At 40.6% G+C, this 26561-nt stretch overlaps 2 protein-coding genes and 1 non-coding gene across 7 annotated transcripts; 2 read left to right on the forward strand and 1 right to left on the reverse strand.

Moving 5' to 3' along the window:
• Nucleotides 1–235: 235 nt before the first annotated feature.
• On the reverse strand, nt 236–5239 carry wbp4 (WW domain binding protein 4). Its single transcript, XM_072379260.1, has 10 exons — nt 5141–5239; nt 4915–4987; nt 4773–4835; nt 2561–2687; nt 2216–2452; nt 2018–2094; nt 1845–1920; nt 1536–1729; nt 1203–1432; nt 236–1122 (listed from the first exon to the last, which is right to left on the reverse strand). Coding segments are annotated over exons 1-10 (1284 nt in total). The 5' UTR covers nt 5143–5239; the 3' UTR covers nt 236–917.
• A 951-nt stretch (nt 5240–6190) lies between these two features.
• trnae-uuc (transfer RNA glutamic acid (anticodon UUC)) lies at nt 6191–6262 on the forward strand. The gene has a single exon. It is a non-coding gene; the product is annotated as a tRNA-Glu (tRNA).
• Nucleotides 6263–6679: 417 nt separating this feature from the next.
• On the forward strand, nt 6680–26437 carry LOC140279168 (glycerol kinase-like). Of its 5 annotated transcripts, XR_011909784.1 has the most exons (22): nt 6680–6893; nt 8904–8977; nt 9110–9216; nt 14112–14189; nt 14364–14443; nt 14545–14682; nt 14772–14881; nt 15813–15879; nt 16168–16185; nt 17174–17209; nt 17301–17368; nt 17474–17516; nt 17597–17677; nt 17818–17896; nt 18022–18118; nt 18202–18286; nt 18386–18506; nt 19182–19325; nt 19419–19505; nt 22572–22658; nt 23915–24558; nt 24591–25372. XR_011909784.1 is itself a non-coding variant. In XM_072374599.1 (21 exons), exons 1-21 carry the CDS (start codon nt 6801–6803, stop codon nt 25663–25665), a joined length of 1836 nt encoding a protein of 611 aa, XP_072230700.1. In that variant the 5' UTR covers nt 6680–6800; the 3' UTR covers nt 25666–26437. The 5 variants fall into 5 exon arrangements, 4 of the variants coding, with proteins under 4 accessions (XP_072230700.1, XP_072231893.1, XP_072231432.1 ...); XM_072374599.1 differs by lacking the exons at nt 23915–24558; nt 24591–25372 and adding an exon at nt 25523–26437; XM_072375792.1 differs by having other exon boundaries at nt 23915–25372.
• The last annotated feature ends 124 nt before the right edge of the window (nt 26438–26561 follow it).

Here is a 26561-nt window from a genome sequence, read left to right on the forward strand (position 1 = left end):
TCTCTCTGTTACACTTTTGTTTGTCAGCTAATTTATTTAGATTTTACTTGGATTCATCCTGCAGCTTCAGTAGAAATGTCCCTCTGGGGATTTAAAAAGCATTCTTGAATTGCACTGAATTAAGATCAGCCGTTCATTTATCTGCTAGAGGCCGATATGTTTTACAGTCTCTCAAATTCTCAGATGAGCCCGAGTGTGGGACTTTTACCAAAAAAAACAACTACAAAGAGCTCCAAAAAGTCACCAGTAGTTTATTGTCTGTATCTTTCATGGATGTTTGCCAGTCAGGGTGCGGTGAAACGATCTATCAGCTTTATACACGCACTTTGAACTAAAAGTATGTCACACCCTTCATGAACGTGCCAACTGACCAATAACCTCTTTTTTAATTTCTGCAGCATTTGAGCTCTTTTTTTTTTTTTTTTAAACCACCAAAATAATTAGTTAGCATCAGGTCAGTCACCATTTATTGAAATCACCTCTATAATAACATCTATTAACTGAAAAATGTGGAAAAAGCTTTTTGCACGATTATTCTTTTGCTTGTTTTTTTAAATTTTTATTCAATTTTTTTTATAAAACTTCGATAAAGATAAACAGATCTGAAAATGGAAAAAAAAAAAGAAGTTTTAATGGCTCTGCACCGGAAAGAAAAGCCATCGGAAGAATAAGACGATCTCAGCGGCGTGTTGAGATGAGACTACACATTGCAATAGAAACCCGTATAAAAAGAGAACAGCAACTGTGTCCTACGGCTGACATCTAAAGGCTTTTTTCAAGAAACAGACGAGCGTTTCTCAGGCTAATTTGTTTAAAACAAGAAAAATCTTTTCCGAAACTAAAATGGCGCATCAAAATCTTCACAGGGCGCGTTTTATTGGGATAAAAGTCTCGATGGTGAAGCGTTACTGCTCCGCTCAGTCGTCGGCGTCGTCTCTCTGGCGGAGGCTCCTGGATTTGCCGTTCTGCGTCTTGTTTTTCCGGAATGAAGCGGGTCCGCCTTCCTCTCCGAGGGAGGTGATGATGCGTTCTTTGAACTTGGGCTTCGGCTCTGGCAGCGGTTCCACCGGAGCGATGGCCGTACCTCCCTCCACCTGCGGCAGCTGCAAGTCCACTTTCATGCTGCAGAGGAGAGAACGGAACACATAAGACCCGGCAGTTTGCTGCACGTCGACCTGTTCGATCGTAGGTGAGACACTTACTATGGGTCCACTTCTTCCTTGATCTGCTCCCATGTCCCATATGGATTGGCACCTTTTGGTCTTTTGGCTCTAATCCCCACCGGCGTCACCTTCTCCCCCGTCTTCTCGGGCTCGGCAGTCGTGCTCTGCACTTCGGCCTCTTTTTCCGGTTCTTTCTCTTCTTCCTTTGGAGGATCGTCACTTGCTTCGACTTCTCCTTTTTCTGAGGGCTCAGCCTCTGCTGGTCTTTTCTGAAAACAAAATCAAGACAGAATAAGAAATTAACTCCTTGAGTTTCACAGTAGGAGTTCAAATGAGTCGGTATGTTTCCTCATTCAGTGCCAGTATTCTCACCCTGAAGCTGATCTTTGGGACCTGGGGCTGCTGGCTAGCTTGCTCAGGGGCTTGCACCTCCTTAGATGCTTCATTTGAACTCTCCTCTCCTAAGAGCGGCTCCGGCTCAGGGGCTGAAGGCTCCTCCTGGGTCTCCTTTTCTTCTTTGGCTGCAGACTTAGAAGGAAAGTCTACTGGCTTCTCCCAGCTGGACTCTGAGAGATGAGAATAAACACGATTACCAGCTGTTCTCCCCTTCAAACAACAGGAAATACAGTCTAAAAACAGCTATTGAGATTAATTCAGGGGCAAATACAAAAACACCCCCACCTCCAGTTTCTGTGTTGTAGTAATATGCATAACCATCAGGACTGACAGCTTCCATCCAAGCATGGCCCGAGGAACTCTAAAGAGAAGCACAAAAGTGACATTAATGCAAAAAAACCAGCCCAACACCTTGGTTAAATTCTAAACAAATGTATAGCAAATACAGAAAGACTAACGTCGAGCTGCTCAGGTTGTGCTGCAGCTGAAGATGAAGCCTCTCCCTGAAAACCTGCTGGTTTTTCCCACTGAGACTCTGTTGGTGAAATACAAACACCACAACCAACCTAAAGCCAGACTGACCAACATATTCTGGATAAACGGGGGATTTCCATGAGATTCTCAAAGATGTCCAAGAGGGGTTGCCCTTTCCTCACCTTTAGTCAGTGTGTTGTAAAAGTACGTTTGTCCACCATCTGTCAGCCCTTCAACCCAAACCTGCCTTCCCGTCTGCTCTCTGAACTTCCGGCTCGCCTTTTGCTCTTTCCTTTGCTGTTTTTTAGGTTGCGCTTTGACCTTAGGCTGTGGCCCGACCTGAAGCTGAGGCCCGACCCGAGGCTGTGGCCCGACCTGAGGCTCCGGCTGTGGTCCCGCTGGGGCTGGAGAACTTGATCCTAACACAAAAAAAAAAAACCTTTAAATTCAAATGTGAAAAAGCTAAAGCCTCCTCCCGAGCACCCCGTGGGTTATCTTCCATTTCAAGGAAAACACCAATGAATTACCTTCCGATTCCCTCTCCATTCTCTTCAGATCTTCCTGATAGGCCTTCAGCGCTGCCTCCTCCATTGCTGCAAACTGTTTGGACGCGCGCTCCTCTTGCTTTGCCTTGTCAATACTCTTCTTTTTAATCTGTTGAGGGTTAGATAGGGTGAGATGAGTGGCACCAGCTAATAGCCAATAGGAAGAGTTTCACATGTATGTACGGAGCTTATCTCTACTGCCAGTCCTGAGAATGGTGCCAAAGGAGGCACTTGAGTGCAAGTTTTTTTTTAAGACTTTTTTTTCTCTAAACTGCAAGCAATCGAGCCTGCGATAGCTTCATATGCTCATTGGTATCCTCGTTTTGATGGTTTTTGACAGATGTGGATGTTTAGATCATCACAGTGTTGTGGTTTCTAATCATGTGTGAAAAGCCTGCTGAGAAGAGGCTTTTTTTAAACTCTACTTCATCCAAGATCCAACTCTCAGACTGGATCTGGGACTGGATTGGACTAAGCGGATTTATAAAAATAAAAATAAAAAATGGCTGGATGGATGGATTTCTCAGATGATGAGAGAGGAAGGCAGAAAGTCAATGTGCAGGTATGTTTGCACATAAACTGTCCCATAGAGGACTGAGAATATGTCTGAACTGGTGGTGCTGTGATGGCTTTTTATGAAATGCATTTCCCTTTTCAACCTGTGGCTGTCAGATTAGCTCAGACAGTCTCACTCGTCACTGCAGTTATTCAGAAGTCTCGCTGGTCTGAAGATGTCCGGTGAGACGAAAAAGCCCATTAGCCTGTTACTCGACAAACTAAAGCTCACTGCTCAGGAGGTGAGTTCAGGGACTTCCTGATGCCCAGACCCACCATGAACATTTCACTCTGTTTCACAAATAAACTGTAAACCCTCATATAGAAACAAAAAAAAACAGTATTCTACATGACTTTAACTGCTGATATAAGTTCATAACTTTCATTTAAGCTCAATGTAAATGGATTAAATAAACGCTGTTTCTCTGATTATCCTCGTCTTCTTGAACGATGCAATTCGCGCAGTGTTTCTATTAGTTATTTATCCATTCAAAGTTTCACAGAGTGCATCAGTTCAAACATAACATTCATGTGCCTCTGACTTTCTTCTTCTACGTGGAATACCCCCTTCTGTTTGCTCAATATATAGAAAATGTGAAGAAACTCAGCACCATGTTAAATGCTGGGCAGGAGCTGCATCTTATATGGCCATTACCTCTGTTTAGGACTGTTGTTGCCTGATAAATTTGGTTTTGTTTGGCTAAAAAACAGCCAAAAGGAGAAACACAATGGACCTTTGCCAGTGGAAACTGATTTGCAGAGCTGAATACTCATTAACAAGCCGGTATTGGAAGTGTTCATTTTAAGGAGTCAGGTGTGGAAACTTTTGCTGTAAATCATTATGTTGACAATAAAGATGGGTTTTAATATTGACACTCACTATTTTTTCCCCTTTTGTTTTGTATTTGCAGTAGATTTATGGTTGTTAATATAAAAAAATAGAGATAATTTTAGAGGCTTGATCCTACAAGCTGAGCGTCAAAGCACTATGGAAATAAGACATAAAAAAAAGACAGTCTCAGAGCAATTGATAATACAATAAAGCGTCCAAGAAGCCACTGTGTGATGTCAATGTTGCATTCTCAATGGCTATTTCTGAGCTGTCTTCCAAATGATCTCATTTGAGGAGGCCAAAACAAATGGGCGTTAGATTAATACATTCAACTCAAATGCAAGCAAAACTAGATATGCTACCAAAATATTTGGAGTTATATCTTAACCACAAACTTATCTACCTCTCGTCTTCAACAGCATAATAAAGACAAAGAAAGGAACTAATCAGATGGGTTTCTGACAGCAGGATGAGACGATCTGGTGAGCAGAAACATAACTAGAATACATGAATTTCATTCACCAGGATACTAACGCTGTGTGTTGTATAATCTAAAAGCACAGCATCTGTGCGTTTGGGAGTGAGCAGCAGATAGAGAAGCTGAATTTAAATGGTTTATTCTACCTGACAAAAATCAGATCACAGGATATAGAAGCTGGACTTTTGACTAAAATGAAAAAACAGAACCAAACCGGAGTCTTTGCTCATCATTTTTAACGATATGATGTATTCAGTCACAGCCGACGGCTATGGTTAACGTATTGCTTTAACACACAAAATAAAAAAAAGTAACGTCGATGTTCATACCTCTGAAATTTTGGCAGCCACATTTTCTTTGTGATTCTTGCCCCTTTCGTGGAACTCAACGCTCTGCAGGGCGAACAGTATAACGATCAGTATAATGTATGAACACCGCCCCAAGCAGCATGAACCCCATCCTTCTACTCACAGGCTTGTTGTCTGCAATCCAGCACTTACAATACTGGCAGAATTTCCTCGGTTGTGACTTCCAGTAGTCTGCCCTGAAAAATGCACACAAGTATAAAGACAAAACAAACCACGAATGAGTGAAATTTCCTGTATACTGCAGTGCTGTCGTGGGTAACTGGCTGGACATTGTCTATCTGTATCACAAAACATACATATAATAGCACAAAGTATAATTCACCACTTACATTTTAAATGTATGCGGTCAGAATTGGACGAATTTAAAAAAGATACTAGCCAAACATCAAGACAACCTCTTCCCACATTTCAAGAACGAAAACATCGTCCACTTGTGATTACGTCATCGGCAGTCGCCGAACGAAAGAGCGCATAAGCAGGTGTAGAACGTTAAGATGAAAAATTATCCCATACGCTAAGTGCTTTTCAGTCTGATAAACTGCAATAACAAATACATGAGTCTGGCTTCTAAATTGGTCAAAAGGTGAGTTAATCATACATTACGTACACGTACATACGTCTATGGTTTTGGTGTTTCAGTGCCCCCTGCTGCAGGACAGAAATACATGATGGGAAGCGAAGATTCTCATTAAGGATCAGTTTTGTTAGACTGCTGCATAACTTGACCTCATACATACTCTGTCACATCATAGGATCCGGTAAAGAAGATTTGAGCCTGTGAAAAGTGGGCAAATGGGGGTTTAGGGGTATTAAAATGAAATTCTAACTCTGTGATGAATTGTTTTAAACATGTGTCATGAAAATTAGAGGGTAGCTAAAAATTTAATCTGAGATTAGCAATTATCCTGCCTACAGGGTGGATTAAATTTATCAGGTATAAACCTTAGGACCACTATTGATGTGCCCTCTTTGTACTGTGTTGACTATAGAGTTTGTGGTGTGTACGGATTTTCTAGTGTCTTTCTAGTTGTACCCCAGTGTCAATGTATAAAATGTTGCAGTTCTTTGCCATGACTCACCAGAGGCCGTCCAGAATCAATACGGGACTAAACCTTTTCTAATGCCTTGTATGCTGTAATTTCATTAAACACATATAAACATTGAACATTGTCGGCAAATTCAGCTTGGTGTTCAAATGAGGCAACTTATGACAAAAGCATTTCACATAAAATTAGGCACTCGCTGTTACATAGGCAGGCTCTTACAGTCTTACTCGAAATGGTATTCAATAAAATAACTACCAAATGGTTGCCTACTAATATGAGTGTCTTGTGGTTGATCAACTAAAAGTTTGATATTTTGGAGTGTGCGACATGAAGTCCCATATGGTCTAGCGGTTAGGATTCCTGGTTTTCACCCAGGCGGCCCGGGTTCGACTCCCGGTATGGGAACACTCTTTTCTTTCCACACTATGACTTTTGTATTCTTATTTCCAAAACAATTAAATTAACGTGTACGTTTGTAAAAAAAAAATCTAATCGTAATATTAACAGTATGCTAGTACGAGGTAACAGGAAGTAAAACAATTAGGTGTTATCTACAATTAGTAGTATCTACAAATTTACCCAAGAAACCGAAGTGTAAAGAGGGACACATTCGTTAAGTTAAACCTTTTCGCTTTTCCAAGGAAATTTGAAAAAAGAAAGAATATATTTGTCACACATGACCAGTAAAAGAATATTAAGAAAGGAAATGCGGAGGCGTGGTGCATCGGATTTCTCTCGTTATCTCAGTGAAAAGGTTTGAGTGGAGCACTTCTCCTGTAAACCCTTTGCAAACGGTTGCGTCATCACTAAGAGCCGTTTCAGACATTGCGACTGAAGGCAGCGACTGACTACTCGTCCGTCTTTTGGTCGCGACTGACCCGCGTTGCCGGTGGAAGTAATTGGTATCCAGTACAGATTCGCACTGAAGCCGCCGGAGCTGCACATGAACGGCACCATGGCTGCGTCCTCACATCGGATAACACTGGGGCCACTGGTTGCTGCCATCGACCAGGGCACGAGCTCCACTCGGTTTTTGGTGAGACAAGCCCGCAGTGTGACCCCACCAGAGCGAGCCAACTGTGTCATATTTAATAGCTGGCTCATAGACGCGTTAGAGCCGACTGTGTCCTTGAGTGGACGTTCCAGGTTTTTGTCCGAATGATCTAGCTTGTACGCTTGTGACCTCGGTGACGAATTTACAAGTACAGTGTAGTGTCGTCATTTAATTTAGCTGCTTTAAAAGGATATAAAGGATGACAATAGCAACCTTAAGATAAATCACTCTGCCTTTCCGTGCAGTCAGTAATTGTCCCATGGTTTTGCTCTCTTGTAATAGAAACAAATGCTTCAGTTTCTATGCTGTGGTATGGAGTTCCAACAATAAAAGTTGGAGTTCAGGTACATTAAAGCAAGGAGAATTATTGTGTTTGAAAACTTGTCAAAGTAAGAGGCATCGTGACAAGGCTTTGTGTCACAAAGGTGACTGTCCGCTGTTTTCTTTGTCTCTATGTAACCTTAAACTCATACGCTGGTTAAATACCATTGTAATTACATTTATTTCCCTTCAGAAAGATCCTATTAGGTTAGCCGCTCTTAAGTTAATTCGGTTCAGTTTAATTCTAACACGTCACAGTGATTTGTTTCTAATAACTGTGACTGGATCAGACAGCCTTTTGCTTTTTGGCTCCTTCTTTCTTTCAGCAGATGCTTTAATTTGTTGCGACACGAGTCACCTCGTATTGTCAGAAACATTTTATTTTCTTTAAACTTCAGATGGTGACTGTAGGTTTGTATATTTATTCATCTATACACTATATTGCCAAAAGTATTTGCTCATCCACCTTTACACGCTTATGAACTTAAGTATCATCCCTTCTTAATCCGTAGGATTTGATATGACGTTGGCCCACCCTTTGCAGCTTCAGCTTCAGCTCTTCGAGGCAAGCTTTCTACAAGGTTTAGGAGTGTGCTTCTGGGAATTTTTGACCATTCTTGCAGAAAAGCATTTGTGAGGTCAGACATTGATGTTGGATGTGAAGGCCTGGCTCACAGTCTCTGCTCCATTTCATCCCAAAGGTGTTCTATCGGGTTTAAGTCAAGACTCTGTGCAGGCCAGTCAGGGTCTTCCACACCAAACCCGCTCATCCATGTCTTTATGGACCTTGATTTGTGCACTGGTGCGCAGTCATGTTGGAACAGGAAGGGGCCATTCCCAAACTGTTTCCACAAAGTTTGGAGCATGAAATTGTCCAAAATCTGTTGAAGCATTCAGAGTTCCTTTCACTGGAACTAAGGGGCCAAGCGCAACTCCTGAAAAGCAACCCCACACCATAATCCCCCCTCCACCAAACTTTAAACTTGGCACAATGCAGTCAGACAAGAACCGTTCCCCTGGCAACCGTCAAACCCAGACTGGTCCATCAGATTGCCTGATGGAGAAGCGTGATTCATCACTCCAGAGAAAGTTTCTCCACTGCTCTAGAGTCCCGTGGCGGCGTCCTTTACATGGAAACCCATTCCATGAAGCTCTCTACGCACTGTTCTTGAGCTAATCTGAAGGCCAGATGAAGTTTGGAGGTCTCTATTGATGGACTCTACAAAAAGTTGGCGACCTCTACGCACCTCAGCATTCGCTGACCCCGCTCTGTCATTTTATATGGCCTACCAATTAGTGGCTGAGCGGTTGTCATTCCCAATCACTTCCACTTTGTTATAACACCACTGACAGTTGACTGGAATATTTAGTAGCGAGTAACGACTGGACTTGTTGCACAGGTGGCATCCTATCACGGTACCATGCTGGAATTCACTGAGAGCGACCCATTCTTTCACAAATGTTTGTAGAATCAGTCTGCAAGCCTAGGTGTTTTTGAATTTATACACCTGTGGCCGTGGAAGTGATTGGAACACCTCAATTTAATTATTTGGATGGGTGAGGGAATGCTTTTGGCAATATAGTCTGTGTATATATGAAACTGTGCTTGCCTTAAAAGAATAAATGAGTGACATATAATGTAATATTGTTTCTCATTTGCCTGTTTTCAAGGTGTTTAATTCAAAAACAGCAGAGCTCCTAAGCCATCATCAGGTGGAAATCAAACAGAGCTTCCCTAAAGAAGGGTAAGGAGTAAGTTTGTCTTTAAATCTGCCTCTCAGTGGAGTCACATGTATTAATTACCTGCATCCAGATTTTTAGAAGCAGTCGTAGTTTAAAAATGTGCTTCTTATTTGTCACTTTGTCCTGACGTTCAGGTGGGTGGAGGAGGATCCCAAAGAGATTCTGCAGTCGGTGTACGAGTGCATGGAGCGGACGTGTGAAAAACTGACGCAGCTCAACATCGACATCTCAAACATTAAAGGTAATCCTACACAAAGCTTATGCGGCCAGTCGATAATGATGAGCCGCTCTGTAACATTTCCATCCACAGTCATCTTTTTCCTCAAATGTCAGAATGCGATGGAAAATGTGAAGGGCAACAGAAGACTGGAAAAGCAGTATAATATTAACAAAAACATGGTGGAACATAAGGCTTGATCATGTGCTATAGCAAACTAACTCTCCTTGCATCCATAAACCCACATACATCGAAAACATGGATGCTTCTTTGGCCACAGATATACATCGCAGCCTTGCATCTGGTCTTCAAAACGGACTCTTAACTCAATGGAATCATATCTATCTACTATACCGAAGCGTCCTGTACCATGTATTGGAAAAGCACCATTTGGTGTAAAAGCTAAAGGTCAAAATTGTTAATTTTGGTGTTGGTGAAAGGTGGAAACAGGAAAAGAGAGAGAAGCAAATGCATCTTAGCAAAAGAAACTGAATCTCCCAATGAACTAATTGAACTACATACTGCATTACTGGCCCTAATACACAACCTCCACTGGGATTTCTAAACATTTCAAACTACATTCGCAGACTTAGTGGATGGGCTTTTTTGTGAGTTTAAAAAAAGTTCGAAAAGTCAAGGACGATAAAGTAAACACTTTCAAACTGAACTGAATTTGACGATGCTTTATTAATTCCTGAGGGGTGATTTATGTTGTTTAAGTTCTTGAAAAAACATCGAAATACGTAGCATAAAGAAGTAAGTTAAAAATAAGTTGACCTAAGCGTAGGAGAGCGTGGCGTGGTTGAATTCTCCGGTGATCAAAATTAGAGCGTTGCACTCTGTAGCATGACAACAGCTGAGCACATGGTGTCACACACAGGTGAACTCTGTTGGCAGGCAACGTGGACAGAAACTGGGCTCAGAAACTGTTCACTTTCCATGCTGCAGACACGCTCCTTCTGAAAGAAATGTCCAAAATGACAACATCTGTTTTTCATAAACTCTGCAGTAACTTCTTCATTACTCTGACTTCTCCATCTGCAACCAATATAGTCTGATAGCTTGGGGGGGAGTGGCGTTGGAGTCAATGATGCGTCCCTGCATGCGTGTCTCAGTGATACACGGTGCTACATTCCTGATGCTTCCGCTGTGTCTCAGTCAGTGCTCCAAGCTTGCCCATTTTATTTGCTAGCAAGTTCGCTTTCCCAATGATGATCAATTGAAGAAAGGATTTAAACTTCCGTCTTATTGTTCCCCGTTCTGCTCCTGTCTTATATCCCAGATGTCTCCTTTTCAGCTTGTCTGGTTTTGGGGTCTTATCGGTATTACTTTTGCTTTGGAAAGCTCTATTAGCTGCTCCCACTTGTAACTAGCTTTTCCAGTGGCATGGTTAGTTATTATCATAACAGATGTTCAAAAAATGCCAGAACTACCAGCAGAAACTAGGGATGTCCCAGTCACATTTTTTTGCCCCCCAAGTTCGAGTCATTTGATTTTGAGTATCTGCCGATACCGAGTCCCGATCCGATACTTCACCAACGCATTAATAATAATAAGAAAAAACAAATCCAAGTTGTCCTTTAAGTTTTTTTTTTTTTTTTATTACTACCAGTGCACTACAATTATTGTGTGTTGTCTGAATGGGCTCTATGCACGCAGCGGCATTATGTAACTTCCTTTAAATCTCAGGATGCATGTCAACATCCGGTGCGTTGCTAGTCCATTTTCAACGTAGATATATGACAAGCCAGTTTTTGTTTTGTTTTGTTTTTTAATCGGAGGTCATTATAGTTCTGTTTTAACGTTTTTTTTTTTTTTTAAATTTGCTTTTGTCGTTCTTAGTTTATTGTTTAGTTTATTGTTCTTGCTTAGTTTATTGTTTAGTTTATTGTTCTTGCTTAGTTTATTGTTTAGTTTATTGTTTTTAGTTTATTGTTCTTGCTTAGTTTATTGTTTAGTTTATTGTTCTTGCTTAGTTTATTGTTTAGTTTATTGTTTTTAGTTTATTGTTCTTGCTTAGTTTATTGTTTAGTTTATTGTTCTTGCTTAGTTTATTGTTTTTAGTTTATTGTTCTTGCTTAGTTTATTGTTTAGTTTAGTGTTCTTGCCTAGTTTATTGTTTAGTTTAGTGTTCTTGCCTAGTTTATTGTTTAGTTTATTGTTCTTGCTTAATTTATTGTTTAGTTTATTGTTTTTAGTTTATTGTTCTTGCTTAGTTTATTGTTTAGTTTAGTGTTCTTGCCTAGTTTATTGTTTAGTTTAGTGTTCTTGCTTAGTTTATTGATTAGTTTATTGTTCTTGCTTAATTTATTGTTTAGTTTATTGTTTTTAGTTTATTGTTCTTGCTTAGTTTATTGTTTAGTTTAGTGTTCTTGCCTAGTTTATTGTTTAGTTTAGTGTTCTTGCCTAGTTTATTGTTTAGTTTAGTGTTCTTGCCTAGTTTATTGTTTAGTTTATTGTTCTTTCTTAATTTATTGTTTAGTTTATTGTTTTTAGTTTATTGTTCTTGCTTAGTTTATTGTTTAGTTTAGTGTTCTTGCCTAGTTTATTGTTTAGTTTAGTGTTCTTGCTTAGTTTATTGTTTAGTTTATTGTTCTTGCTTAATTTATTGTTTAGTTTATTGTTTTTAGTTTATTGTTCTTGCTTAGTTTATTGTTTAGTTTAGTGTTCTTGCCTAGTTTATTGTTTAGTTTAGTGTTCTTGCCTAGTTTATTGTTTAGTGTTCTTGCCTAGTTTATTGTTTAGTTTATTGTTCTTGCTTAATTTATTGTTTAGTTTATTGTTTTTAGTTTATTGTTCTTGCTTAGTTTATTGTTTAGTTTAGTGTTCTTGCCTAGTTTATTGTTTAGTTTAGTGTTCTTGCTTAGTTTATTGTTTAGTTTATTGTTCTTGCTTAATTTATTGTTTAGTTTATTGTTTTTAGTTTATTGTTCTTGCTTAGTTTATTGTTTAGTTTAGTGTTCTTGCCTAGTTTATTGTTTAGTTTAGTGTTCTTGCCTAGTTTATTGTTTAGTTTAGTGTTCTTGCTTAGTTTATTGTTTAGTTTATTGTTCTTAGTTTATCCGACGCACTTCATTAAAATTGACTTTTGGCAACTCTTCTCAGACTCCGCCATGAATAGCTGCTGTTGTCTGCTCTCTCTGAACGCCGACCGGACATAATACTGCATCCTCAACCAAACACAGAAGTGTGACCATAAGTGTGAGGAGCATAGAGCCCATTCCCTGCCTGCCGTAAATTGCGTGATGTTACGGTGTTGTTTCCGTCCGTGCAACAATACTGATGTTGTGGAACTTGTTAAGCCATTATCATTCCGTTTGTCAATCTCTTTGTACCTCAGGATGAATTTAAAACGTGAACATGGTCATAATTGTTGTCTTTAAGGTTAAATCCGATCATTTCCACCCGATTCCGATCATTTGAAAATCATGTGATCGGCCCAATGTGATCGGATCGGGACACCCCTAGCAGAAACCATTTCATTCTAGCAGCACAGCATTCAAGCTGTAAGAATATGTAAGATATAATATAATATATCAGAATACTTTTCATAGAACAGGATCAGTAGAAAATCTCAAGAGGATGCAACGAAAGACACTGTTTGACCAGAGCTGCTTCAAAATGCGGCCATTATTGCAGTGTTCTAGATCATGTAATACACTAAGTTGTGTATTCATTTTATAGAGTCGCTGTCATTGGGTGTTATAAGTTGCTAAATTGTTAATAGAGATTTGCTGTAATCTTGGAACTTGTTAGAGATGCTTTTTTTCTAAACGTGGACACATCTTTAGAATTTTGTGAAATGGAGAGACATGACCTGAGCCATGATTTCTATATATGTATTTATATTTCTAGAGATCTGTACCAGGTGGTTGCTTGATTTAATAGGTTGATTCAACTTTATGAAGGAACCCAACTGTTGAAGATTCCGTCAAGCAAATATTATTGATCTTAACTGTTAAATTAAGCGTTTTCATCTTAAAGCAACTCTAGTTTGTGAGTCTTAAAACTCACTTAAATCATGTGCTTCCGACTTGTTTTGAAGTACGCTGACCTTTGCTCTGCACATATCCGGATCTGAAAGTGCCCTACAGCACTTTGGGGGGGGGGGATACTGAGATACTGCAGACTTTTTTTCAACTTCTTTTATGGTGACTTAACATGCCAAACACGACAGAAACATTAGGAGCAGCGGCAGAAGCAAAGGTGCAGGTATCGCAGTGCTTGTTAACAACAGATGGAGGCAATCTTAGCCATGTCACTGTGAAGGAGATGATCTGTGAACTTAGCTATGAGTTCATATTATCTACCATCTTATCTGTTAATCATGTAGCGGTGCATAAAATACCTGCCGCCGCTGCAGACGCTGTCTGGGACGTCATCTGCTCAGTCGTTGCCAAGCTTTGCATGCAACTTCCTAATGCATTCATGGCGATTTCTAGAAATTTTTAACTAAGTCTCACAGCTAATCAGACCACAATCTATATAGCCTGGAAATAATGGACTGGAGGGGTGGTTTGAGTCCGCAGACTGTAACGTATTCTGTGAGTCATACAGAGCTGATATCAATTCCATGACTGTTAGTGTTATGGAAACACTTCTTAAGTGTTACCTTAAGAAGTTTTTGCTGTTAAGAGGTTTTTGTCAGCGTGACAAACCTCTCCGCAATCTTTGAACGGTTTTCGAAAAGTTGAACTGATATCAAAATCAACGTGCATTTAGAAAAAACAAACAAACAGCAAAGCAAACCAAAAAAAAACCCAGAAAATTTTGCATTGATTTTGTGTTGTTTGCAGTTATTTGCAAGTCGCTGCATTTTGATTTTCTCAACATTTTATGGAGCTTCCCAACTGTTTTTTCAAACCGGGGTTGTTTTTTGAAGGAGATGGTAACGACCTCTGTTGCTTAAATTTGTGTAGCTATCGGAGTGACCAACCAAAGGGAGACCACGCTTGTTTGGGACAAAGAGACCGGGGAGCCCCTCTACAACGCCATTGGTACAGTTGTGAATTCCTGATCTGCCAGTTTGTTGTGTTTCGGTATTAGCAGCTCATTTGCACTTATATTTCTGTTTACCATCTCGCAGTATAAGCAGCGTAAACATAACACACAATTGAATTTTTTGGGGGAGTTGGCTGGATTTTAAGATAACTGCTGTGATTTTTATTCAGTGTGGCTGGACCTGCGGACGCAGTCAACAGTTGAACGTCTCATTAGTAAGACTCCAGGAAGGAATAAGAACCATTTAAAGGTGGGGCTTTTAATATGTATTTTTTTCCTCGAAATCTGTTATTGATTCAATTGAAATTGAAATTTCAGAAGTAAATGTTCACTTTTTTTCTCAACTTGCAGCATAAAACGGGACTTCCAATCAGCACCTACTTCAGCGCAGTGAAACTTCGCTGGCTGATGGACAATGTGGACGAGGTCCATGAGGCTGTTCTGTCTCACCGCGCCATGTTCGGCACCGTTGACTCCTGGCTTATCTGGGTGATCGGACTTCCTGCCTTCACATTTGCATAGATGTCATTGAAATGTTGAAACGACTCATTTGTGTATTTTAATTGGTTTCACTGCAGTGTTTGACAGGGGGCAAGTCAGGTGGGGTCCACTGCACAGATGTGACCAACGCCAGCAGAACCATGTTGTTTAACATTCACACAATGGACTGGGACCCAGAGCTTTGCAAGTATGACAGCTGGGATTACTTTTAAAATCGTCCGTGAATTTGAGGTTTGTTTCTTTCAAATGTTGCAGAAAAGGATTCAAATCAAACCTGAAGAGCTCAGCTGTTAGTCAATAAAGTGCCCAAAAGAGTGCCTCCTGTAAAAAAAAAAAAAAAAGAAGCCAATGGGGCAACCCCCTCTTGACAAACCCAGGCTATTCTGATTGGTCAGCTCCACTTGGCTGATCAGGCACCACTAGGGATGGGAATTTAGCAATTCCGATTCCATTATCGATATCACTTATCGATTCGGTTCCTTATCGATTCTGTTATCGATTCTCATCCAGATATATATCGTATAAATATAGTACAAATGGCTTTGGTTGCAGTAACACATTTTATCTATTTTCGCCTCTGTCATTTTACTTTTACCTGCCTTGATAAAAGGGGCAGCTACAGCCTGCCTCTGATCCTGCCTCTGAGCCTGCCTCACTCTTGCAGTCCTCGTCAACTAAATGCTAATATCAGATGGAAATTATTCATACAGTATGTCGATAACATTATTACAATCAACAGGACCTGGAAATTTACATTGCAGGGCAAAGAGTGACGTCACCTAGGCACCATCCCTAGGCACCACCAATCATTCTAAATGAAACATTTGACTGGGTGCAAAGTTGAAGTTGATTTTCCAGGACATGAATAATTCTAAATGACCATTTAGTATGCGTAAAGGGTGCCGGGGGGGCAGGAAACTGGAAGAAGAACTTGGGAGAGAGGCCTTAAAGAGACGGGCGCTATTAGTTTGATTAATACAGGGGCTGCTTAAAGGGTTTTAACCATGAATCATGCTTGATTCAGTGGAATCACAAAGTGAAAATACAGAGTTTAAATTTAGCATAATGGAGTCGCTTTATAATTATGCCGCTGTACTTTTTCTCTACTCCCCCTTCAGATATTTCGGTATTCCTATGGAGATCTTGCCTAGGGTTAGGAGTTCGTCGGAAATATACGGTCTCATGGTAAGCAATGATCAATCAGCCTTGTCTGTATAGAATTTGACGATGATGTCTTTAGGCCAAGATTTTACCCTAATGATTTCTTGCTGTGTCTAGTGTGACTAGTGTTTTGTTCAAAGAGTGGAATGTCTCATGCAACAGACCACTAATAAGATAACAGAGGTTTGTTTTTGTATTCTATTGGTTTTTTTTGGTTAGCGTGCTTTCAAACTGTTGAATATGCATGAAGGTTGATTGAGAAATTCTTTTAGGCATTTTTGTGTGCCATTGTCTCTCTTCTCTCACTGGTAGAAAATATGTTCTAGCCGGGTAAGTGACTCTCACCATCACCACTCACCCGATCTTTTAAAGTAACCCCTCCTGCTTTTTTTGTGGCCAGAAAGACTCCAACCATCACACAGTGCATTTCCAATCCAAAGACGCAGCCTGGCGTTTCAGGAGCTGAGCTGTTAGATTTGTTCATGGGTAGGAAAAGCTTCCAATTCAGTCAGATTTGGCAGGGATGAAAATTTGTGGGTTAAACAGAGAATGATCTCCTCTTGCAAAAAAACTGTAAAAAAGTGCTTTTTTACCGTTTTTTTTGTTCATTCAGTTGTTGTCTATCCAGCTGTCTGCTCAGAATAAAGCAGCAGAGAAATAGCTGGAATAAGAGAAAAATAAGAGAGTGCTTGACTTAATTTTGTCGGGTATTAAAACAAGCAAAAAGTCTTGTTTGTTTTGCCGCCCCAGCGGTTTGCACACATACAGTTAACGCTCTATTGGAAATGTACTGGATGGTCCCCTCATCGCTTCTGTGGTGGCATGCGGCTCGGCTGGTTAACACCAGCCTCCCAGTCAGAATATCTTCCTCTCCAACATGACTCCTACATCTCTTCACCCACTGTCTATCCTATTTTTTTTTATATTCTCTGAACCCCTAACCGGTGGTGCATGCAGGAGTGAAGACATTTTGACTTTTCCCGGTTTCCCCTCACTGCGTTTCATTGTGACAGTTGACTTTGTGTAAAAATCAGCTGATAGAAGTCAGGTTGTGTGTGTTATTTGGCTTTATGGAGTCAAATAACCGCTGACTTCCTTGTTTTCCAGCGTTATCAAGGCAAAATTGCTTTTCATAGCATTCAGAAGTTGTTTTTTTTTTAAATCTCTGTTTTGATATTTTTTGCGACAAATGTGTAGGCTTGAATTCTATTTAGTGGCATGGTTTCCAAATTGTTACTTGTTACAGCTAAAGGTGTGTTGGGTTAGAAAATAAAACATATACACTGTCACTCTCTAAATAGAATTTGAATTTTTCCAGAAATCGGGGGCTCTCTCGGGTATTCCTATCTCAGGGGTAAGTCTTCTTTGATACATCACTTCCCGTGTTCCTGATCTGCGCTTTGCGTTGAGAAGAAGCCTGATCTGGTTTTGCATTTTTCAAACAGTGCCTTGGAGATCAGTCGGCAGCTCTTGTCGGTCAGATGTGTTTCCAGGACGGACAAGCTAAAAACACGTAGGGGCTACTCGGTCGTGCGCTTTTTGTCTTGAAACGTACGATGGCTTTGTTAGACGTCCAGCTAAAATTTTTGATTTTTTTTTTTTTTGGATTCTTTTTCAGCTACGGGACCGGTTGCTTTCTTTTGCGAAACACTGGAGCTAAGGTGCGTCATTTCACACACACACACAAAAAACATCTTATCTGCGCACATTTGACTGAAGGGATGTTTCTGCGGTTTCGCAGCCGGTAATGTCTGACCACGGTCTGCTCACTACTGTCGCCTACAAGCTCGGCCGGGACAAACCTGCCTGCTATGCACTGGAGGTACAGCATCTTAAGCACACCGACGCCATACAAACGCATTGGCACAAGTTTAGCTGTTTCTCTTCGGTGACTTCAATGATTGAGCTGTGCTGATAGGTGACATAAAACACAGCGGATGTGTTTTTCCTCCTTGTTGCCAGGGCTCTGTGGCCATTGCAGGAGCTGTGGTCCGCTGGCTGCAGGACAACCTTGGGATTATCGGAGCGTCTGAGGAGCTTGGTATGCGCCGTGCCAGACACATTCAGCTAAATGTGCCGTTTTGTCGGGGACACGGTGTCATTTCATCTGGAACAGAAAGCAGTGTGATATTTCCTGATCTTTTTCCGGGTTCTTTCATCACGCAGAGAAGTTGGCTGCATCGGTCGGCACCTCCTACGGTTGTTACTTTGTCCCTGCATTTTCGGGTCTTTATGCACCTTACTGGGAGCCCAGTGCCAGAGGGTGAGATCAACAGCTACTCTAAAGTGTGCTAAACATCTTAAAGTCGTGATTCATTCAGTCTTTTTGTTTCCACGGGTTCACAGGATCATTTGTGGGTTAACTCAGTTCACTAATAAGAGCCACCTGGCATTCGCTGCTCTGGAGGCGGTCTGTTTCCAGACACGAGAGGTATAGCTGAAAAATGTTTCTTTAATCCTTTGAAATTTTTCTATCCTTTGCTGATATAAAAGTTTTCGTGCAATAATTGGCACGTTTGCTTTGTTGCAGATACTGGACGCTATGAACCAAGACAGCGGCATCCCCCTCACTCAGCTTCAGGTAGACGGAGGAATGACATCCAACAGGTTGCTGATGCAGCTGCAGGCCGACATTCTTTGCATCCCTGTCGGTACGAGTGGCTTTTTTTTTTTTTTTTTTGACTTTGCGCCACACCAAACTGGTTGTAGCTGCTTGGGTTCATATTAAACTAATTCTGGGAACGACCTAATTGGTTCTGCAACCACAAGTACATTCCACATGTGTTCGGGAAAAGAAAGATAAGCTTTCTAGCATTCAATTGAAAAAAACATTATAAATTCTCTGCTAGCATTGTGAAGAATATTCATGTTTCCAGACAATTCTTGATATATTTCAGCTGGATAATTTGGTTTAAAAATACACTTTTATATGTCAGTTGTGTAGTTCTTTCCTTAATTTTATCTTCCCTAGATTGCCTCTCAAACTTACGGAGCACCTTAGGGGACACGGAGAAAAAAAATGATGGGCGAAAAAAGGATGGACTTTTGCAAGATCCCGAGAAACTGTTGCGAGATCTCGCAAAACTTTGTCTTTGATCTCACGAAACTTCGCGAGAAAGATCTCGAGATCTCGTAAAAATCGGTCCTTTTTGTCTTTTTTTTTTCACCCATCTTGTTTTTTTTAATCACTTACGTGCTGTGTCCCCTAGGGGTCTCCGTAGAAACTAAAAAACCCTCCAAGCTAGTTTATTCTTAAGTAGTGACGAGACTGTGGTGTGACAGCGGTGTCCCATTATTACCAGTAAAGATTGCTGTGTTATATTCAGTGAAACCATCCATGCCTGAGACAACAGCTCTTGGCGCAGCAATGGCAGCGGGAGCAGCAGAAGGGGTGAGCGTGTGGAGCCTGAACCCCGAGGACCTGAGCGCGGTCACTTCAGAAAAGTTTGAGCCTCAGATCAATCCCGAAGGTGCAAACAGCCACTGCCACCAAAAGGCGAAAGTATGTTCTTTATTTTTTCTTTTAGAAAAATTGAAAAATGCTTTTTGTCCGTTCTGCGCAGAGAGTGAGTTTCGCTATGCGCGGTGGAAGAAGGCCGTAGAGAAATCGATGAACTGGGAGACGACGCAGCCTGTCATTAATGGAAACGGTAGGTACTCGTATCTGAAGATACGACCTAACCTGACTTCTATCTCAAGATGAGTCTCAGAAGACACCACACAGATAACATCACGAACCAGAAACCTGACTGCTAGCTGAAAATGAGGCGTTTGCGTATTTGAGTGTGAGCACGGAAACTTTTTTGAGTTTATATTGTCACTGATGGGGTAGAAAAAAAAACAGTCTTATTCAGTCTAATCTAGTAATAATGTTCCAAAGTTACTGCCTTTTTAGTACTAAGTTCATTCATCTTTGTGTTGCTATGCCTTTACAGCTTAAATGTTGAACTTGACTCTTACAAAAGTATAGTACAGTTGAGGGAAAGAAAATACCAGACTTTGAACAAATATTTGATCCTGTCAAACAGATTTCGAGACAGATAAAGGAAGTCAGTTTTGTCCCTTGCTTCTCCACCACTCTGACATCACCTTTCTGGATTTTTTTTACCACCTTGGTGCACTCTTCCTGCAGCTGCAACATGTTAAAGGCTGTCTTTACATGCTCTGCCCTTTTTTCTTTTTTTTAGGGAGTACTTTTGAATCAGTGACACAAACCCAAATTAAATTGAACTGAATACAACTTAGAAAATCATCACACTTCCATTGCTTCAGACTTAGTAAAAAGTGCTTCTCTGGGATAGATGGTCTTTCGGTCCACAGCACATTACATCAAAAGGCCAAGTCTCTGCCCGTATGTTCATTGAAAAATGCTTTTTCTGTTGTTTTCTGTCTTTTTTCCTGGCATTTGGCAGATGTTTTTACCCAAAGCGTAAAGGGGTCTTGCCTAAGGACCCCTACTGGAGGTGGTACCTTTCATGCAGGCAGTCAGGATTCAAACCCTAGTCCCCCACATAAAAGGCTGCAATCTTACCACTACACTATCCAGTCACATACCTGTCATGCAGTTTAAATATGTGGAATTCTTGATTGTGCACATACTTGATACAGCTGCTGAAACAAAGATCACATGATTCCATTTTTGTGGCTCTTGACTTGTTTTTGCACCAAATAGCCTGATTTCGGAGAGGCTGTCAGTCCCCTGCGAGCACTTGTAGATTATTTAGTTTACAGTGGATTTATGTTATGTTATGTTATGTTTATGCATTTAGAACACACTTTTATCCAAAGCAACTTACAAATGAGGATATAACATTACAGCTAACGGCAAAGCTAACAATAAGCTACATAGAAGGAAACTACTAGTCAGGCTCTGTCAGAGGTGACAGTGTGGAGATAGATTGCATGCCTAGATTGAAGTGCAGGGTAGGAGATGCTCTCTGAAGAGATGAGTCTTCAAGAGTTTCTTGAAGATAGACAGAGACTCCCCTGTTCTTGTAACACTTGGTAGGTCATTCCACCATCGTGGAACGAAACATGAAAAGAGTCTTTACTGTCTTAAACGTGGTGTAGGCACTGCTGTACGACAATCCTTTGACAACTGGAGTGACCAAGTCGTGACTTAAGCCTTTGCAAGAGCATTGAAGTATCGTATTTTTCGGACCATAAGGCGCACTTAAAATCCTTTAATTTTCTCCAAAATCGACAGTGTGCCTTAAAAGGCGGTGCACCTAATGTATTGAATTAATTCTGGTTGTGCTTTCTGACCTCGAACTGATTTTATGTGGTACACGGCGCTCAAAAATCTGTCAAAATGTTTTAGCACGGCCTTGGTAAGCTACGAAGCTGCACTGCTTGATGGTTTGAGCATTACGGCCACCTTAGTCACGAGCCTCGCAGAGTAATACGATCTGTGCTTCAACATTAAGGTGTGTGCATTCATTTGTTCATTCATTATCTATACCCGCTGCCCCAAAAATGGATCCTGTTTAGAGACATGCTTACGAAGCAGATTTCAAACTCAACACTATCAGTCGGTTATAAGGCGAATAAAGTTTGACTTATCTGAGTTTTGTTTTATTTAATGCGCCTTATAACCTGGTGCGCTTTATAGCTCGAAAAATACGGTAGATGGGAGCTGTTCCATTAAGCACTTTGTAGGCTAACATCAGTGACTTGAATTTGATGCGGGCGGCTAAGGGCAGCCAGTGGAGTTCAATGAACAGAGGGGTGACGTGTTCTTTTAGGCTGATCGAAGACCAGACGCGCCGCCGCGTTCTGGACCATCTGCAGAGGTTTCATAGTACAGGCTGGGAGACCAGTTAGGAGAGCATTGCAGTAGTCAAGGCGGGAGATGACCATGGCCTGCACCAGGAGCTGGGTGGCATGTTGGGTTAGGTACGGCCTGATCTTTCTGATGTTTAGCAATACGAAGCGACATGATCAAGCAACGGAGGTAACATGATATTTAAAGGTTAGTTGGTCATCAATCATGACACCAAAGTTTCTAGCTACCGGACGGAGCAAGCGATAGGGATTCAGTTTGGATGCAGATGCTGTGGTGTATGGTTGGTTTGGCTGCGAAGAAAATCAGTTCAGTTTTGAGAGATTCAGTTGCAGGTGCCTTCATCCATTTCGATATGTCAGAGAGACAGTCTGAGATCCATGCTGAAACCATGTGGTCGTCAGGTGGGAATGACAGATAGAGCTGGTTATCATCAGCATAACATTGGTATGAGAAGCCATGTGATCTGGCCCAGTGAGGTGGTGTATATGTCATATTTATATTGGATTTTGATTTAGAGACACTCCTATTAAAAGATGGAAGTGATCACATAATGTAAACCTTTTAATGTAAAGGCCTTAAAGTGCTTTAAAGATTTTGACATGTTGACAATAAACAGAAGAAAAGATAAGGTATGATACATGGTGGAGCTGTTTGAGTCTGTCACTTTGTTAACTGTTTTAAGAGAACCAAATATTCTGTTGATCGGTTTGGATATACACTTATTTTTACATGACTGCTACGATTTTGGCCACTTCAAAAACTCACTCAGTCAAAATATATTCCTGTTTTTTTGTTGTTTTTCTTAGAGCGCACAACAAGTTGCTGTAGAATCTTGACGGGCCTTTAAACTTTTAACAGTTTGGCACTTACAGTTGTTGTTCTTGTCCTTCATGATTGTGTGGAACTTGATGAAAATATTGTCCACCAACAGGTGAAACCAGCATCTTCAGCAGCGTACCCCTGGGCTTTTACATCATGGGCAGCATGTTGATGTTAATTGGTGCAAGATACATCACAGGTAAGTGTCTTCTGCGGTTCATCTGCCCTGTGTATGAGAGGTCAGCTCGCCTTTTCTCATGCAAATGACTGGTGGTAACTTTTGACAAGTTTGAGACCTACAAGTAGGGCTGGGCGATATGGGGAAAAAGTCATATCACGATATATTTTTTTATACGAGTCGATATCGATATATATCGGGTCCATAACTTTTAGCATTCACTTGAACCCTTTATTTTCCACTGAGCTTATTGGTAGCATATCTTCTGCAATACAATAAGCTACTGAATTTGTAACATCACAGTGTCTCTTAGATTTTTTGTCATACGGCATGGCGCTGGATAAAGCAGACTCTATGGTCTTCAGGTGTTGTTATTGGGGGAAGATTAGCACTTGTTCCGGGCTGTGTTTGTAAAAGTCTGCATTCTCTGTGCTCAAACGGGTGGCGCTGCTTCAGCTGATGGAAAAGATTAGCTGTATTCCCTGTCTTTGTCGGAACATGTGCTCGACATAGATCGCAGTGCACACTGCTCTGTTTCGTGTCGGACTTAAAAAAAAAACTAAATACCTCCACAGCACCAAACTTTTCAGGCCCTTCTTATCGACAATGTCATCAACAGGGTCATCCCTTACGCCTTGGGCTGTGTCTTCTGTCGTTTCCTTCTGAGGGATCACTCATTTTCGTTTTTTATACGGCTGCAGCAGCACAAACAAACAAACGTGCCACGACTAGCTGCTGGCGTGGCTCTATTCCAGCCACGTGATTGGTTCAGCGCGGCTCAACTCTCGCTGTCATTGGCTACTCGTATTGTTATTCCTTGATAGCTATTGTTATCGTTTTATCACCCAACCCTACCTATAAGATTCAAATTTGTGCTACCTTGTTCTTTTTTAATTGAAGTTTTAGGAAGAAATAACGTAAACATTTTAAATTACATCTGATTTATATAAAAAAAAAAAAAGCCAAATGTTTCTGCTTTATGGAAAGAATATCATTAGAGATAAACTAACTAGTGTAGATGTTGAAATTCCCTACAAGGATATTGTTTCGTGTCAGCATAAAATCGGCTCACAGGTTTTGTCTATGAGCCAAACCTCAGTATTACAGTATTATTATTACTCTTCTATTTGAATGTTATCTTTAAATCTATCCATCTTCTTTGATTTCAATAATGGAACAACCGCGTTTGATCAACGCCACTGATTTGAAACCATAACGTGATCCGCTGTTAAAGAAACACCTGCTCTGCTGTGTTGTCTTTTTCCCGTCGCCTTCAGGTCACAACTAGTTCAGGGGAGGTTGCAAAGCAAAGAGGGAAGAAGCGCTCCTCACACTGGGCACCCGACATGCTTGTCGCACCCTTTCTTCTGAAACCATCCCTTGAAGAATGAAGAATCAGGAAGGCTTTAATTTGACTAATTGGGACTTGTTTTTTTTGTTCTTGTTTGTTTGGTTTTTTTTGTTCTTTATCTTTGGCAGACTAACACAGTTTGGCAAGCAATGATTTTTAGCAGTTTTGCCCACACGTTGTTTAATAATTTTTTTTTTTTTAACAGTGTAGATACGAATTTTGAGCTTATTTATGTAGAAACTAATGGCAGGTCAGATTGTTGTTTGATTTACATTACCTGTCATATCACTGTACATCGTGACCGGTCCTCCAAATCTTGTGACGTTCTGCTGTTAAAGACCCTCCACTATGAGCCACACAAATTTCTCTTAGAGCACTTTAACTTTGTTTTTTGTTGTTTTCTGGTATATGCTGCATGCTAATTAGTTCTTTTTGTTTTGGAAACAGTTGGGATCACGACACTGAAGCGTTATGTACTGACATAGAACACAAGGGAAGAAATGGATTTGATCAACTGATGATGCTGTTTTTAGTCAAAGTGAAGCTTTATGTACTTAAAAAATAAAAGTGGTATGTATCTGGCAAGCATTGCAAAAAAAAAGAAAGAAAAAAAGGGCAATATTCACTCAATTTTCTCATTGAATATGCACAGAGAATTGAAATTGACAATTCAATCTTGGCTAAAAACATCACCCTGAATTGGATTAAGCGGGTATAGAAGATGGATGAATACCAGGACCCGTTCCCGCCGCACCTGCTGCCGTTTGCTTGTTTACCTGGAATGGTTCAACAAGCTTTGATCAAAATCCAGCTGGTGCAAGAGACAAATCAGGTGCAAACATTCCAGTGCATCTGTCAGGTTAATCCACAACAAATCGGTTTTATTGCACTAAAATGGAAGTTTATGCAGTTATTTGAATCGACGCACAAGTCAAAGGGAGCTTTACTAAATCATAAGAATAAGGGTAATTTACTAGCTCTCTCTGGCGTGTACTTAAGGTTAAGTGTGTCACTTACGTCTTCTGCGTGGCTCTAAAACTGAAAGAAAGACAGTATTTCTGTTTGTTTTTATGTCAAAACAAGTTTTTTTTTTCCCTGCTTATGAAATGGTTTTGCATTTACTTTGCATGGTTATGCAGTTATTTATTAAATTGTACGGTCCTCGACAGTATGACACTGGGATACTCGCACAGTTTACACGAGAAGAAAGCAGACAATAATCCGAGCAAGACCTTTAACTGTGAAAAGAAACGTGTTTTTTTCCTGTTTTCTTTTAAACAACTCTGCATGTTCTTCCTGTAGAAACCAGATACTGTGTCTGTGACATAAAGGCTGTACAAATTTATTCGGTTTCCCATCATATTAAAGAGAAATTTGACGCAGATCCTCGTCGCCCCGGTGTGTCGTTTATAACCTCAAATCTGCTTAGTTTTATTTAATCTATAACAAGGACTTGTTTTCTTTCCTTTTTTGGCCCCTTCTGTTTTAATCAGTGACTAAACTGGATTTCCAACGTATCCTTTTTTTTTTCCAGAGAGGAGTGAAAAAAATAGGGCAGAAGCTGTTGTTAGGGGAGGAGTTTGTTCCAACAGTAAAGTCAAGCTGTTAGGTTCTTGTTCCGTCACTTCACGCGCTGGCTGTCCACGCGGCAGTTGTTTCTGTGGCGGCGTTCTTTAAAAGTAAGTCTCTGTGTTTGCTCTCCAACTTGATGCTCTTAGGAAAGAAAGATACACCGTATAACTTGGACAGTAATTTAACTCACGTGCTCTTATATAATGTGTGCTGAAAGCACATATTTGGTCAGTGACGATAAAGCTTATTGACAACTAATCTTCAGCACCGTGTTTGACTATCTGGAAAGTGGACTTGAAACTGCTCTTATAGGCTCTGTATTCAAATATACTTTTCACGTGCTGCTTTTTAAATGTAAGATTTGTAATATGTCTTAAATTAAGTTCGTGTCCTATGATTAGACATTAAACTTTGTGTTAAAATGATTTGCCCCTCGAAAGACGAGTTTCAATGTAAAACATTTAACACTTGTTTTTTTAAACGTATGATAGTGTAAGACCGGGTTTTGGATGTTTTAAGTATTGTCTTACATAAACTATCGGAGGACTGCGGGTAAAGTAAGACCACGGGGACACCTTCGGCCATGTAAGTCGATCTACTTTAATGTCCGACCAAAACAAACCGTAGCACCACTGACAGCAAAAGTGAAATCTCACATTTTACATATCACTCCGCCGATCTTAATCATAACTCTCATTACCTGCACGTAAAGTGCGCCATTTATAGTTCCAGATGACGTTTAAGCAGCAGAATAAAACATGTATAAACGTAGTAACAATTACTTAAATTATGTGCACTCAAAATAAGGAACAATGCAACATAAGGCAATCTGCTGAATATGTCCTCACAAAAATAAATCTCTTATCACAACATAGGGTCATCTGAGTCACCTGTCAAGGAGGAAGTTGAAGCAGGTGTGGCGTGCTTTGCGCGGCGGTTGTTCCTCGTTTCTTGTCTTGAGTGACAGGCGGACAAGTGAGTCTGTCAGGGTCTGTTGTGTC

Source organism: Leuresthes tenuis, unplaced genomic scaffold (assembly GCF_036924035.1).
Source record: "Leuresthes tenuis unplaced genomic scaffold, fLeuTen1.0.hap1 SCAF_1, whole genome shotgun sequence".
NCBI classification, from domain to species: Eukaryota; Metazoa; Chordata; class Actinopteri; order Atheriniformes; family Atherinopsidae; genus Leuresthes; species Leuresthes tenuis.

What these genes read in the sequence shown, in the direction of transcription:
- wbp4 (XM_072379260.1), bottom strand. An exon ending in GGATTGCAGACAACAAGCCT is followed by an intron (nt 4,836 to 4,914) that starts GTGAGTAGAAGG and finishes TTCGCCCTGCAG; the next exon opens with AGCGTTGAGTTCCACGAAAG. An exon ending in AAGGAAGAAGTGGACCCATA is followed by an intron (nt 1,123 to 1,202) that starts GTAAGTGTCTCA and finishes TCTCCTCTGCAG; the next exon opens with CATGAAAGTGGACTTGCAGC.
- LOC140279168 (XM_072374599.1), top strand. Translation starts at nt 6,801, where the DNA reads ATGAACGGCACCATGGCTGCGTCCTCACATCGGATAACACTGGGGCCA. An exon ending in CAGAGCTTCCCTAAAGAAGG is followed by an intron (nt 8,978 to 9,109) that starts GTAAGGAGTAAG and finishes CCTGACGTTCAG; the next exon opens with GTGGGTGGAGGAGGATCCCA. An exon ending in TGGTGCAAGATACATCACAG is followed by an intron (nt 22,659 to 25,522) that starts GTAAGTGTCTTC and finishes TTTTTTTTCCAG; the next exon opens with AGAGGAGTGAAAAAAATAGG.